This window comes from Pseudophryne corroboree, unplaced genomic scaffold (assembly GCF_028390025.1).
Source record: "Pseudophryne corroboree isolate aPseCor3 unplaced genomic scaffold, aPseCor3.hap2 scaffold_361, whole genome shotgun sequence".
Classification (NCBI taxonomy): Eukaryota; Metazoa; Chordata; class Amphibia; order Anura; family Myobatrachidae; genus Pseudophryne; species Pseudophryne corroboree.
Genome location: NW_026970016.1, coordinates 412,720 through 429,370, shown reverse-complemented (window position 1 = coordinate 429,370; position 16,651 = coordinate 412,720). Strand labels below are relative to the sequence as shown.

The 16,651-nt window shown below is 50.3% G+C and overlaps 1 protein-coding gene and 1 long non-coding RNA gene across 2 annotated transcripts in view; one reads left to right on the top strand and one right to left on the bottom strand.

Moving 5' to 3' along the window:
* LOC135020953 (uncharacterized) overlaps positions 1-6,423 on the top strand; it is a 180,611-nt gene extending 174,188 nt beyond the window's left edge. Inside the window, exon 3 of the long non-coding RNA XR_010218287.1 lies at positions 6,130-6,423. This is a non-coding gene — a long non-coding RNA (uncharacterized LOC135020953). The remainder of the gene's footprint in view (positions 1-6,129) is intronic.
* LOC135020952 (uncharacterized) overlaps positions 1-16,651 on the bottom strand; it is a 225,421-nt gene that overhangs the window by 180,209 nt on the left and 28,561 nt on the right. The window contains exons 4-5 of the mRNA XM_063953218.1: positions 7,629-7,712; positions 7,467-7,544 (exon numbers count right to left, since the gene is read on the bottom strand). Coding sequence (XP_063809288.1) covers positions 7,467-7,544; positions 7,629-7,712 — 162 coding nt within the window. The remainder of the gene's footprint in view (positions 1-7,466; positions 7,545-7,628; positions 7,713-16,651) is intronic.

Sequence of the window (16,651 nt, the reverse complement as noted above, 5' to 3'; positions counted from 1 at the left end):
AGCACATCTCCAGTATGACACATGGCGGCACAGCAGCGGCACAAACACACGGCAGTCACTGTAAAGGACTATAGCACATCTCCAGTATGAAACATGGCGGCACAGCAGCGGCACAAACACACGGCAGTCACTGTAAAGGACTATAGTACATCTCCAGTATGAAACATGGCGGCCGAGCAGCGGCACAAACACACGGCAGTCACTGTAAAGGACTATAGCACATCTCCAGTATGAAACATGGCGGCACAGCAGCGGCACAAACACACGGCAGTCACTGTAAAGGACTATAGCACATCTCCAGTATGAAACATGGCGGCACAGCAGCAGCACAAACACACGGCAGTCACTGTAAAGGACTATAGCACATCTCCAGTATGAAACATGGCGGCACAGCAGCGGCACAAACACACGGCAGTCACTGTAAAGGACTATAGCACATCTCCAGTATGACACATGGCGGCACAGCAGCGGCACAAACACACGGCAGTCACTGTAAAGGACTATAGTACATCTCCAGTATGAAACATGGCGGCCGAGCAGCGGCACAAACACACGGCAGTCACTGTAAAGGACTATAGCACATCTCCAGTATGAAACATGGCGGCACAGCAGCGGCACAAACACACGGCAGTCACTGTAAAGGACTATAGCACATCTCCAGTATGAAACATGGCGGCACAGCAGCGGCACAAACACACGGCAGTCACTGTAAAGGACTATAGCACATCTCCAGTATGAAACATGGCGGCACAGCAGCGGCACAAACACACGGCAGTCACTGTAAAGGACTGTAGGACATTTCCAGTATGAAACATGGCGGCACAGCAGCGGCACAAACACACGGCAGTCACTGTAAAGGACTATAGCACATCTCCAGTATGAGACATGGCGGCACAGCAGCGGCACAAACACACGGCAGTCACTGTAAAGGACTATAGCACATCTCCAGTATGAAACATGGCGGCACAGCAGCGGCACAAACACACGGCAGTCACTGTAAAGGACTGTAGGACATTTCCAGTATGAAACATGGCGGCACAGCAGCGGCACAAACACACGGCAGTCACTGTAAAGGACTATAGCACATCTCCAGTATGAAACATGGCGGCACAGCAGCGGCACAAACACACGGCAGTCACTGTAAAGGACTATAGCACATCTCCAGTATGAAACATGGCGGCCGAGCAGCCGCACAAACACACGGCATTCACTGTAAAGGACTAGAGCACATCTCCAGTATGAAACATGGCGGCCGAGCAGCGGCACAAACACATGGCAGTCACTGTAAAGGACTATAGCACATCTCCAGTATGAAACATGGCGGCACAGCAGCGGCACAAACACACGGCAGTCACTGTAAAGGACTATAGCACATCTCCAGTATGAAACATGGCGGCACAGCAGCGGCACAAACACACGGCAGTCACTGTAAAGGACTATAGCACATCTCCAGTATGAAACATGGCGGCACAGCAGCGGCACAAACACACGGCAGTCACTGTAAAGGACTATAGCACATCTCCAGTATGAAACATGGTGGCACAGCAGCGGCACAAACACACGGCAGTCACTGTAAAGGACTATAGCACATCTCCAGTATGAAACATGGCGGCACAGCAGCGGCACAAACACACGGCAGTCACTGTAAAGGACTATAGCACATCTCCAGTATGAAACATGGCGGCACAGCAGCGGCACAAACACACGGCAGTCACTGTAAAGGACTATAGCACATCTCCAGTATGAAACATGGCGGCACAGCAGCGGCACAAACACACGGCAGTCACTGTAAAGGACTATAGCACATCTCCAGTATGAAACATGGCGGCACAGCAGCGGCACAAACACACGGCAGTCACTGTAAAGGACTATAGCACATCTCCAGTATGAAACATGGCGGCACAGCAGCGGCACAAACACACGGCAGTCACTGTAAAGGACTATAGCACATCTCCAGTATGAAACATGGCGGCACAGCAGCGGCACAAACACACGGCAGTCACTGTAAAGGACTATAGCACATCTCCAGTATGAAACATGGCGGCACAGCAGCGGCACAAACACACGGCAGTCACTGTAATGGTCTATAGCACATCTCCAGTATGAAACATGGCGGCCGAGCAGCGGCACAAACACACGGCAGTCACTGTAAAGGACTATAGCACATCTCCAGTATGAAACATGGCGGCACAGCAGCGGCACAAACACACGGCAGTCACTGTAAAGGACTATAGCACATCTCCAGTATGAAACATGGCGGCACAGCAGCGGCACAAACACACGGCAGTCACTGTAAAGGACTATAGCACATCTCCAGTATGAAACATGGCGGCACAGCAGCGGCACAAATACACGGCAGTCACTGTAAAGGACTATAGCACATCTCCAGTATGAAACATGGCGGCACAGCAGCGGCACAAACACACGGCAGTCACTGTAAAGGACTATAGTACATCTCCAGTATGAAACATGGCGGCACAGCAGCGGCACAAACACACGGCAGTCACTGTAAAGGACTATAGCACATCTCCAGTATGAAACATGGCGGCACAGCAGCGGCACAAACACACGGCAGTCACTGTAAAGGACTATAGCACATCTCCAGTATGAAACATGGCGGCACAGCAGCGGCACAAACACACGGCAGTCACTGTAAAGGACTATAGTACATCTCCAGTATGAAACATGGCGGCCGAGCAGCGGCACAAACACACGGCAGTCACTGTAAAGGACTAAAGCACATCTCCAGTATGAAACATGGCGGCACAGCAGCGGCACAAACACACGGCAGTCACTGTAAAGGACTATAGCACATCTCCAGTATGAAACATGGCGGCACAGCAGCGGCACAAACACACGGCAGTCACTGTAAAGGACTATAGCACATCTCCAGTATGAAACATGGCGGCACAGCAGCGGCACAAACACACGGCAGTCACTGTAAAGGACTATAGCACATCTCCAGTATGAAACATGGCGGCACAGCAGCGGCACAATCACACGGCAGTCACTGTAAAGGACTATAGCACATCTCCAGTATGAAACATGGCGGCACAGCAGCGGCATAAACACACGGCAGTCACTGTAAAGGACTATAGCACATCTCCAGTATGAAACATGGCGGCACAGCAGCGGCACAAACACACGGCAGTCACTGTAAAGGACTATAGCACATCTCCAGTATGAAACATGGCGGCCGAGCAGCGTCACAATCACACGGCAGTCACTGTAAAGGACTATAGCACATCTCCAGTATGAAACATGGCGGCCGAGCAGCGGCACAAACACACGGCAGTCACTGTAAAGGACTATAGCACTTCTCCAGTATGAAACATGGCGGCACAGTAGCGGCACAAACACACGGCAGTCACTGTAAAGGACTATAGCACATCTCCAGTATGAAACATGGCGGCACAGCAGCGGCACAAACACACGGCAGTCACTGTAAAGGACTATAGCACATCTCCAGTATGAAACATGGCGGCACAGCAGCGGCATAAACACACGGCAGTCACTGTAAAGGACTATAGCACATCTCCAGTATGAAACATGGCGGCACAGCAGCGGCACAAACACACGGCAGTCACTGTAAAGGACTATAGCACATCTCCAGTATGAAACATGGCGGCACAGCAGCGGCACAAACACACGGCAGTCACTGTAAAGGACTATAGCACATCTCCAGTATGAAACATGGCGGCACAGCAGCGGCATAAACACACGGCAGTCACTGTAAAGGACTATAGTACATCTCCAGTATGAAACATGGCGGAACAGCAGCGGCACAAACACACGGCAGTCACTGTAAAGGACTATAGCACATCTCCAGTATGAAATATGGCGGCACAGCAGCGGCACAAACATACGGCAGTCACTGTAAAGGACTATAGCACATCTCCAGTATGAAACATGGCGGCACAGCAGCGGCATAAACACACGGCAGTCACTGTAAAGGACTATAGTACATCTCCAGTATGAAACATGGCGGAACAGCAGCGACACAAACACACGGCAGTCACTGTAAAGGACTATAGCACATCTCCAGTATGAAACATGGCGGCACAGCAGCGGCACAAACACACGGCAGTCACTGTAAAGTACTATAGCACATCTCCAGTATGAAACATGGCGGCACAGCAGCGGCACAAACACACGGCAGTCACTGTAAAGGACTATAGCACATCTCCAGTATGAAACATGGCGGCACAGCAGCGGCACAAACACACGGCAGTCACTGTAAAGGACTATAGCACATCTCCAGTATGAAACATGGCGGCACAGCAGCGGCACAAACACACGGCAGTCACTGTAAAGGACTATAGCACATCTCCAGTATGAAACATGGCGGCACAGCAGCGGCACAAACACACGGCAGTCACTGTAAAGGACTATAGCACATCTCCAGTATGAAACATGGCGGCACAGCAGCGGCACAAACACACGGCAGTCACTGTAAAGGACTATAGCACATCTCCAGTATGAAACATGGCGGCACAGCAGCGGCACAAACACACGGCAGTCACTGTAAAGGACTATAGCACATCTCCAGTATGAAACATGGCGGCCGAGCAGCGTCACAATCACACGGCAGTCACTGTAAAGGACTATAGCACATCTCCAGTATGAAACATGGCGGCCGAGCAGCGGCACAAACACACGGCAGTCACTGTAAAGGACTATAGTACATCTCCAGTATGAAACATGGCGGCACAGCAGCGGCACAAACACACGGCAGTCACTGTAAAGTACTATAGCACATCTCCAGTATGAAACATGGCGGCACAGCAGCGGCACAAACACACGGCAGTCACTGAAAAGGACTATAGTACATCTCCAGTATGAAACATGGCGGAACAGCAGCGGCACAAACACACGGCAGTCACTGTAAAGGACTATAGCACATCTCCAGTATGAAACATGGCGGCCGAGCAGCGGCACAAACACACGGCAGTCACTGTAAAGGACTATAGCACATCTCCAGTATGAAACATGGCGGCACAGCAGCGGCACAAACACACGGCAGTCACTGTAAAGGACTATAGCACATCTCCAGTATGAAACATGGCGGCACAGCAGCGGCACAAACACACGGCAGTCACTGTAAAGGACTATAGCACATCTCCAGTATGAAACATGGCGGCACAGCAGCGGCACAAACACACGGCAGTCACTGTAAAGGACTATAGCACATCTCCAGTATGAAACATGGCGGCACAGCAGCGGCACAAACACACGGCAGTCACTGTAAAGGACTATAGCACATCTCCAGTATGAAACATGGCGGCACAGCAGCGGCACAAACACACGGCAGTCACTGTAAAGGACTATAGCACATCTCCAGTATGAAACATGGCGGCACAGCAGCGGCACAAACACACGGCAGTCACTGTAAAGGACTATAGTACATCTCCAGTATGAAACATGGCGGCACAGCAGCGGCACAAACACACGGCAGTCACTGTAAAGGACTATAGCACATCTCCAGTATGAAACATGGCGGCACAGCAGCGGCACAAACACACGGCAGTCACTGTAAAGGACTATAGCACATCTCCAGTATGAAACATGGCGGCACAGCAGCGGCACAAACACACGGCAGTCACTGTAAAGGACTATAGCACATCTCCAGTATGAAACATGGCGGCACAGCAGCGGCACAAACACACGGCAGTCACTGTAAAGGACTATAGCACATCTCCAGTATGAAACATGGCGGCACAGCAGCGGCACAAACACACGGCAGTCACTGTAAAGGACTATAGCACATCTCCAGTATGAAACATGGCGGCACAGCAGCGGCACAAACACACGGCAGTCACTGTAAAGGACTATAGCACATCTCCAGTATGAAACATGGCGGCACAGCAGCGGCACAAACACACGGCAGTCACTGTAAAGGACTATAGCACATCTCCAGTATAAAACATGGCGGCACAGCAGCGGCAGGCAGGGTAGCAGATTAATAAACTATACTACCCCATAGAAAGAATGTTTTCATTAATCAAGAAGAGGCCCCGGGTGGCAGTACAGGGCAATGGAGGTGGAGTGTGTAGTGGCAGGCAGGTAAAGAATTGATTGATTGAGTAATAATTGATTGAAATTGATGAATTCATTACTTTGAAAGTTTAGATGAAAGAAGAACACAATGTTGGTAGATGAGGATTCCCTACAACTAGAGTTCAATGAGAAGCCAAGAAAATGCTGAATACGTGCACTACAGATCCGCAAACTCCAAATCAGCCTATCTTACACCAACAGAGATTCGGAGGCTGACCTGTAGCGCGCCCAAAATGGCTGCCTCGCCTGGTGTAACCTGTGGAATGTATTCATCACAATGTCTGCACCAACCTTGCGTTATGCTCAGTGTGCCGCTATGTGCACTACGCTCATTGTTTGTTAGTTTAATATCTTCATGCAATAACACTAAACCTCTGTGCTATGTATTATTATTATTATTATTATTATTATTATTAATGAGCCTCCATTAGGACAGGAAGCAGATATATGCCGATGTTTGTGCCACCGATACTCTCACCAGAGACCCAGTTACAGTATATATGAGCTGCGGTCTTCTCTGGGAATCCTCTGTCCGCTGTGAGGTCTATCCCCTGTTGCCCCTGGGTTATTATACACCCCCATGTTTTCCGCCTGCATTCCCCGCTGCAGTGTAACCACAAAGCTCATTAGGACACTGTAATTAAACATCCATATAACGATCTCTCCACCTGCTAGTGGTTCTGCCACCTAGTACTTGTTCACTTCAATCTACTGTATGTGTGAGCCACCTAGTGGCAGCGGAGGGTAAGGCAGATGAGAGGACACCGTTTCCACTCATTCTTCTTCAGCAGTGGTATCATTATTGTGTTATTGTCACACCAGCAGATCACATATGTGACAAAGGTGATTGTGATTCCAGCGGACATAGGGGGTCATTCCGAGTTGTGCGCTCGTTGCTGATTTTCGCAAAAAAAAATGCGCATGCGCATGGTACGCAGTGCGCATGCGGTTAGTATTTTAGCTCAAAACTAAGTAGATTTACTCACGTCCGAACGAAGATTTTTCATCGTTGAAGTGATCGGAGTGTGATTGACAGGAAGTGGTTGTTTCTGGGCGGAAACTGGATGTTTTCTGGGAGTGTGCGGAAAAACGCAGGCGTGTCAGGGAAAAATGCAGGAGTGTCTGGAGAAACGGGGGAGTGGCTGGCCGAACGCTGGGCGAGTGTGTGACGTCAAACCAGGAACGAAACGGGCTGAGGTGATCGCAATCTAGGAGTAGGTCCGGAGCTACTCAGAAACTGCAGGGAATTATTTAGTAGCAGTTCTGCTAATCTTTCGTTCGCACTTCTGCTAAGCTAAGATACACTCCCAGAGGGCGGCGGCCTAGCGTGTGCAATGCCGCTAAAAGCAGCTAGCGAGCGAACAACTCGGAATCACCCCCTTAGTTACCATGTTAGGTGACAGCCCCACCTGATTGGGTAACTTGTATGGATTGTAACGCTCCTCGTTTCTGTCATCTGTATGGATGGACCAGTCGAGGCTCGGAACCTGTAGGGACAAACAACTGGTTATCTGCTGCACAGTACCATAATGCGGACATGACCATTAGGTGGGTAGCTGGGGGTTCTGTACCTTCTCTGCAGCGGAGGACGTTGACTGTAGATCCACCAGAATTGTGGTATCACTGGATCCTCCGTCTGGGTACACGATCTGGCTCTAAAATCACAGAACACAATCTTCTCATAACGCAGCAGCCGACGCCATCGGATTCGTCACCTCAAGCGATTTCATTGTTTACCCGTTAACGCCCAATATTTTTGTTTCCTCCATCATTGGGAGGGAAAAGATGATATTATCTGGGGCAGACGGCTTATATATGAAAAAATAAGATTTTACTTACCGATAAATCTATTTCTCGTAGTCCGTAGTGGATGCTGGGACTCCGTCAGGACCATGGGGATTAGCGGCTCCGCAGGAGACAGGGCATAAAAAGAAAAGCTTTAGGACTAGGTGGTGTGCACTGGCTCCTCCCCCTATGACCCTCCTCCAAGCCTCAGTTAGGATACTGTGCCCGGACGAGCGTACACAATAAGGAAGGATTTTGAATCCCGGGTAAGACTCATACCAGCCACACCAATCACACCGTACAACTTGTGATCTGAACCCAGTTAACAGTATGACAAACGTAGGAGCCTCTGAACAGACGGCTCACAACAATAACAACCCGATTTTTTTGTAACAATAACTATGTACAAGTATTGCAGACAATCCGCACTTGGGATGGGCGCCCAGCATCCACTACGGACTACGAGAAATAGATTTATCGGTAAGTAAAATCTTATTTTCTCTGACGTCCTAGTGGATGCTGGGACTCCGTCAGGACCATGGGGATTATACCAAAGCTCCCAAACGGGCGGGAGAGTGCGGATGACTCTGCAGCACCGAATGAGAGAACTCCAGGTCCTCTTTAGCCAGGGTATCAAATTTGTAGAATTTTACAAACGTGTTCACTGTTCTCCCCCGACCACATAGCTGCTCGGTAGAGTTGTAATGCCGAGACCCCTCGGGCAGCCGCCCAAGATGAGCCCACCTTCCTTGTGGAATGGGCCTTCATAGATTTAGGCTGTGGCAGGCCTGCCACAGAATGTGCAAGTTGAATTGTGCTACAAATCCAACGAGCAATCGTCTGCTTAGAAGCAGGAGCACCCAGCTTGTTGGGTGCATACAGTATAAACAGCGAGTCAGATTTTCTGACTCCAGCCGTCCTTGAAATATATATTTTCAATGCCCTGACAACGTCCAGCAACTTGGAATCCTCCAAATCGCTAGTAGCCGCAGGCACCACAATAGGCTGGTTCAGGTGAAACGCTGAAACCACCTTAGGCAGAAAATGAGGACGCGTCCGCAGTTCTGCCCTGTCCGAATGGAAAATCAGATATGGGCTTTTATACGATAAAGCCGCCAATTCTGATACTCTCCTGGCTGAAGCCAGGGCCAGTAGCGTGGTTACTTTCCATGTAAGATATTTCAAATCCACCGATTTGAGTGGCTCAAACCAATGGGATTTGAGAAAATCCAAAACTACATTAAGATCCCACGGAGCCACTGGGGGCACAACCGGGGGCTGTATATGTAGTACTCCTTTTACAAAAGTCTGGACTTCAGGAACTGAAGCCAATTCTTTCTGGAAGAAAATCGACAGGGCCGAAATTTGAACCTTAATGGACCCTAATTTGAGGCCCATAGACAATCCTGTTTGCAGGAAATGTAGGAATCGACCCAGTTGAAATTCCTCCGTCGGGGCCTTCCTGGCCTCACACCACGCAACATATTTTCTCCAAATGCGGTGATAATGTTGTGCAGTCACCTCCTTCCTGGCTTTTACCAGTGTAGGAATGACCTCTTCCGGAATGCCTTTTTCCCTTAGAATTCGGCGTTCAACCGCCATGCCGTCAAACGCAGCCGCGGTAAGTCTTGGAATAGACACGGTCCCTGCTGAAGCAGGTCCCGTCTTAGAGGTAGAGGCCACGGATCCTCCGTGAGCATCTCCTGAAGTTCCGGGTACCAAGTTCTTCTTGGCCAATCCGGAGCCACGAGTATCGTTCTTACTCCCCTTTGCCGTATAATTCTCAGTACTTTTGGTATGAGAGGCAGAGGAGGAAACACATACACTGACTGGAACACCCACGGTGTTACCAGAGCGTCCACAGCTATTGCCTGAGGGTCTCTTGACCTGGCGCAATACCTGTCCAGTTTTTTGTTGAGGCGGGACGCCATCATATCCACCTTTGGTTTTTCCCAACGGTTCACAATCATGTGGAAGACTTCTGGATGAAGTCCCCACTCTCCCGGGTGTAGATCGTGTCTGCTGAGGAAGTCCGCTTCCCAGTTGTCCACTCCCGGAATGAACACTGCTGACAGTGCTATCACATGATCTTCCGCCCAGCGAAGAATTTTTGCAGCTTCTGCCATTGCCCTCCTGCTTCTTGTGCCGCCCTGTCTGTTTACGTGGGCGACTGCCGTGATGTTGTCCGACTGGATCAACACCGGCTGACCCTGAAGCAGGGGTTTTGCCAGGCTTAGAGCATTGTAAATCGCTCTTAGCTCCAGTATATTTATGTGAAGAGACATCTCCAGGCTTGACCACACTCCCTGGAAGTTTCTTCCCTGTGTGACCGCTCCCCAGCCTCTCAGACTGGCATCCGTGGTCACCAGGACCCAGTCCTGTATGCCGAATCTGCGGCCCTCTAACAGATGAGCACTCTGCAACCACCACAGAAGAGACACCCTTGTCCGTGGAGACAAAGTTATCCGCTGATGTATCTGCAGATGTGATCCGGACCATTTGTCCAGCAGATCCCACTGAAAAGTTCGTGCGTGGAATCTGCCGAATGGAATCGCTTCGTAAGAAGCCACCATTTTTCTCAGGACTCTTGTGCATTGATGCACAGACACTTTTCCTGGTTTTAGGAGGTTCCTGACAAGTTCGGATAACTCCCTGGCTTTCTCCTCCGGAAGAAACACCTTTTTCTGAACCGTGTCCAGAATCATTCCCAGGAACAGCAGACGTGTCGTCGGGGTCAATTGAGATTTTGGAAAATTCAGAATCCACCCGTGCTGTTGCAGCACTACTTGGGTTAGTGCTACTATGTCCTCCAGCTGTTCTCTGGACCTTGCCCTTATCAGGAGATCGTCCAAGTAAGGGATAATTAATACGCCTTTTCTTCACAGAAGAAACATCATTTCGGCCATTACCTTGGTAAAGACCCGAGGTGCCGTGGACAATCCAAACGGCAGCGTCTGAAACTGATAATGACAGTTTTGCACCACGAACCTGAGGTACCCTTGATGTGAAGGGCAAATTGGGACATGCAGGTAAGCATCCTTGATGTCCAGGGACACCATAAAGTCCCCTTCTTCCAGATTCGCTATCACTGCTCTGAGTGACTCCATCTTGAACTTGAATTTTTGTATGTACAGGTTCAAAGATTTCAGATTTAGAATAGGTCTTACCGAGCCGTCCGGCTTCGGTACCACAAATAGTGTGGAATAATACCCCTTTCCCTGTTGTAGGAGGGGTACCTTGACTATCACCTGCTGAGAATACAGCTTGTGAATGGCTTCCAATACCGTCGCCCTGTCTGAGGGAGACGTTGGCAGAGCAGATTTTAGGAACCGGCGAGGGGGAGACTTCTCGAATTCCAACCTGTAACCCTGAGATACTACCTGCAGGATCCAGGGGTCCACCTGTGAGTGAGCCCACTGTGCGCTGAAATTCTTGAGTCGACCCCCCACCGCCCCTGAGTCCGCTTGTAAAGCCCCAACGTCATGCTGAGGGCTTTGCAGAAGCCGGGGAGGGCTTCTGCTCCTGGGAGGGAGCTGCTTGGTGCACTCTCTTACCCTTTCCTTTGCCTCGGGGCAGATATGACTGTCCTTTTGCCCTCTTGTTCTTATAGGAACGAAAGGACTGCGGCTGAAAAGACGGTGTCTTTTTCTGTTGGGAGGGGACCTGAGGTAAAAAGGTGGATTTCCCGGCTGTTGCCGTGGCCACCAAATCCGATAGACCGACCCCAAATAATTCCTCCCCTTTATACGGCAATACTTCCATATGCCGTTTGGAATCCGCATCACCTGACCACTGTCGCGTCCATAAACTTCTTCTGGCAGATATGGACATCGCACTTACTCTCGATGCCAGAGTGCAAATATCCCTCTGAGCATCTCGCATATAAAGAAAAGCATCCTTTAATTGCTCTATAGTCAATAAAATACTGTCCCTATCCAGGGTATCAATATTTTCAGTCAGGGAATCCGACCAAACCACCCCAGCACTGCACATCCATGCAGAGGCGATGGCTGGTCGCAGTATAACACCAGTATGAGTGTATATACTTTTCAGGGTAGTTTCCAGCCTCCTATCAGCTGGATCCTTGAGGGCGGCCGTTTCAGGAGACGGTAACGCCACTTGTTTTGATAAGCGTGTGAGTGCCTTATCCACCCTAGGGGGTGTTTCCCAGCGCGCCCTAACCTCTGGCGGGAAAGGATATAATGCCAATAACTTCTTTGAAATTAGCAGTTTTCTATCGGGGTTAACCCACGCATCATCACACACTTCATTCAATTCCTCTGATTCAGGAAAAACTACAGGTAGTTTTTTCAGACCCCACATAATACCCCTTTTTGTGGTACTTGCAGTATCAGAGATATGCAAAGCCTCCTTCATTGCCGTGATCATATAACGTGTGGCCCTACTGGAAAATACGTTTGTTTCTTCACCGTCGACACTAGATTCGGTGTCCGTGTCTGGGTCTGTGTCGACTGACTGAGGTAAAGGGCGTTTTACAGCCCCTGACGGTGTCTGAGACGCCTGGACAGGTACTAACTGGTTTGCCGGCCGTCTCATGTCGTCAACTGATTTTTGTAACGTGCTGACATTATCACGTAATTCCATAAACAAAGCCATCCATTCCGGTGTCGACTCCCTAGGGGGTGACATCACCATTACCGGCAATTGCTCCGCCTCCACACCAACATCGTCCTCATACATGTCGACACACACGTACCGACACACAGCAGACACACAGGGAATGCTCTTATCGAAGACAGGACCCCACTAGCCCTTTGGGGAGACAGAGGGAGAGTTTGCCAGCACACACTCAAGCGCTATAAATATATAGGAACAACCCTACAGAAGTGTTGTTTCCTTTATAGCAGCTTAATATATCAATATCGCCAAAAAAGTGCCCCCCCTCTCTGTTTTTTTACCCTGTTTCTGTAGTGCAGTGCAGGGGAGAGTCCTGGGAGCCTTCCTCGCAGCGGAGCTGTGCAGGAAAATGGCGCTGTGTGCTGAGGAGATAGGCCCCGCCCCCTATTTCGGCGGGCTCTTCTCCCGATGTTTGTGAGACCTGGCAGGGGTTAAATACATCCATATAGCCCCAGGGGCTATATGTGATGTATTTTTAGCCAGAACAAGGTATTATCATTGCTGCCCAGGGCGCCCCCCCCCAGCGCCCTGCACCCTCAGTGACCGCTGGTGTGAAGTGTGCTGACAACAATGGCGCACAGCTGCAGTGCTGTGCGCTACCTCATGAAGACTGAAAAGTCTTCTGCCGCCGGTTTCTGAACCTCTTCACTTTTCGGCATCTGCAAGGGGGTCGGCGGCGCGGCTCCGGGACCGGACTCCATGGCTGGGCCTGTGTTCGATCCCTCTGGAGCTAATGGTGTCCAGTAGCCTAAGAAGCCAATCCATCCTGCACGCAGGTGAGTTCACTTCTTCTCCCCTAAGTCCCTCGTTGCAGTGAGCCTGTTGCCAGCAGGACTCACTGAAAATAAAAAACCTAATAACTTTTTCTAAGCAGCTCTTTAGGAGAGCCACCTAGATTGCACCCTGCTCGGACGGGCACAAAAACCTAACTGAGGCTTGGAGGAGGGTCATAGGGGGAGGAGCCAGTGCACACCACCTAGTCCTAAAGCTTTTATTTTTGTGCCCTGTCTCCTGCGGAGCCGCTAATCCCCATGGTCCTGACGGAGTCCCAGCATCCACTAGGACGTCAGAGAAATAGTCATTATATTAAAATACAACTTTTATTATATCACTCTAATTAAATCCAAATGGGTACAACTGACAAACCAAACAGATCCATAGGGAAACATAGATTTAGCTGAATATATCTGATTGGGACAACGTCTGCGTATAACTTCTACATTTATAGGACCAATCGCAGCAGAGTTTCCCAAATGAAAAGAAGATTCAAATAAATACAGTGTAGCCGGAGAGACCAACCAGCCACACGTGTAATGGCGGCTGCGGCACTGAAGGTGTTAACCCTCGTGCCTGGCGCCATATTAAGGGACAATGGGCGCTGGGCGTCACTGTTAAACGTACTTACGGCGCTGGGCACGGACTGTTTAAAAGTTTGTTTAATGATGTGTTTTAACATGTCATATGTAGTGCTCTATGCACAATTGCAGGAATGCATGTTTAACTATATTTTATATTCAAGATGTGGTCATCTGTATATTTAAAGAGGAAACTGCACTTACTATTATAGATGTCTGAATAATCATGTCTTATCCTCTGGAAATAGGAAGGGGCATGCTAATGGCTCTGTCCTAGCAGAGAGGTGTGAAGGACAATACCTTTTGATGTGTAAGTTCCTTAGAGAGAGATGCTAATCATTGGGTTTATGGGCTTGGATTTGATATACGATCCCTGAATGGAAGATAAAGGAAGGAAGACTGTTTGTTTGTATTGTAGCCATTCCTGTTGTAATCTTAAACACTGGGATTGCCTGGAGATGTGAATGACCAGAAACATCTGTATTTTGAAGATATGTGATAAATTTATCAATAGTGAATGTTAATCTGATACCAAACGTTGTCTGGGTGACAGGAAGGAGGATATTGTTTTATTGCACTTATATCCTTGTAAAATGTAATTTATTGGTATTTTGTAAAATAACCTGATTGGTTGGAGAAGACAGGGAGGGCTTACCCCCCTGTGATACTGTGTGGAAAACTGACATAAAAAGGAGACCTGCGTGCCTCCAGAGTTGTAGTATTATTCCATCTTATTCTGCTGAAAACATCTGATTGTATGCTGTTGCTCCTAGCAATAGGGAGGAGCCTTTTTAAAGGTTATTGAGCAATAAACATCTTTGCCTCAAGAAGACTGCTTCATCTTGTGACCAACAGGGTTAGGCCAAACCTAGCCCCGTCCTCCGGCTGTCCAGGGAAGCACCTAGCGTCTCCAAGCTCCGCCTTCCGCCAGCTACCGGTAGAGGCCTAGCAAGTGGCTAGTGGGGATTCGTCAGCACCACACAGCTGTGGTAAGGCAGTGCGTCGGCACATACAGAGCAGAACCGTGGTTCCAAACGCCACGGCAGGTTAGGAGTTTGGTGGTGGCAGCGAGAACCCGCCCACAGCGCAGTGGGTGGAGTCAGTAACAGGCGGTTACTGACGGTAAGCGGGAATCCCCTATGTGGTCAGGCCTCGTGCGGCTTGACCTTCCATTCTGTGCGCAGTCGACGGGACGCGGCAAGCGGCGAGTGCTTCCGTACGGTACCGTCCTGTCACAGAAATTGGTGGCATAGTGGTGGGATATTCCCAGGCGGCTTTTCATCACCCGATTGGAGAAGCCGAGTTACTCAGGAGAGGAGTAACTGCAGCGCAGGAGAACGCACAAGATGGCGGAATTCAGCGGAATGTCCAAGGAGGATCTGGAGATCGTATGCCAGGGGAAGGGTGTGGATATCCCTTCCAACGCGTCCAGAAGCGTCATGAAGGCGGCGCTCAGGAGCGTGGAGGAGTCTCATCGGGCGGAGGTGGAAAGCACTGACGGCGTCAGCATCGCAGAGGACGGCCCAACAGTGGACCTTCGTAAGGAACCGGTGAGAACCACAAGCCCCGTCCTCTCTCACAGCAGCAATGTTTCCCAGCAATCCCTAGCAGGGCCAGGATCCCAACGTCCCAGGGGGGGCGGCCCGGATACACTAGCAGATCGGCTAGCGGAATTGGGGGAAAGGGCAACGGAGCAAGAACGCATGCTTGTCATTCGGATGTGGCATGCGGAGCGGGCATCACAAGCCGTGGTACCCCGGGAGCCATTGTCAGCTGTTGTACACAGATCCGGACGAGTTCAGTTTGCCAAGTTTGCCGACAGTGATGGGGACATTGATGGACATTTGCAAGTTTTTGAAAGGACTTGCAAACTACACGATCTACCCAAGTCAGAGTGGGTGAGACACCTTGTGCCCACTCTGCATGGAGAGGCCTTGGAGGCCTATCGAGGAGTGGCCACGGAGGACTGTGGGAACTACGACAAAGTCGCGAAGGCCCTCCTACAGCGATTCTTCATCACTCCAGAGTCTTACAGGAAGAAGTTCAGAGACTTGCCCAAGAATCCTAGCAGCACCCATGAGCAGTTCGCCACCCAGCTGCGGCAGTACGTGGTGAAGTGGGTGAAGGATTCGGAAGCCACTACATGGGACGCACTGATCGACCTGATCTGCAGGGAGCAGTTCTACCGCAGGTGCGCCCAAGAAGTGAAGGAGTGGGTGCTAGATCGGGAGCCACCCAGCTTAAAGATGGCTGCCCAGTTAGCTGACAAGTATGTGGCAATTCGGCCACGGGGGCAGAAGCGCCCCGCCAGCAGCCAGCTCCAACAGACTGTACCACCAAGGGGACCCCCCTCTTCAGCTCATCACCCCCAAAGACAAGCATCTTCCAACCCGGGTGCTCTTAGCCAGCAACCGCACCGCAGAGTCCCTGCAACTGATCAGAGATCATCGGTGCCACGACTGGAGAAGAAGTGCTACGGCTGTGGGAAAATCGGACATCTGAGGATGAACTGTCCTGCATCCCAAGCACCCCAGACTCGTGCCCCAAATCCGAGTGCTGGAGCCCGGCTCGCTTGTTTGACGAGAGGAGATGAGCCTACAGAGACTGTTCCCCCTCCAGTCAGTCCGATGGAGTGTGGCGAGAGACAGGTGCACTCTGCAGAGAGAGTCACCTGCATGGCCAAACAGCCCCTACACAACATGTGGAGGCACCTGCAGCCAGTCCACGTGGGACCCCTGCAGGGAGAAGGCCTAAGAGACTCTGGGGCCTCAATCACTGTGGTGAGCCCCCACCTTATAGATCCTGCTGCAGTATTG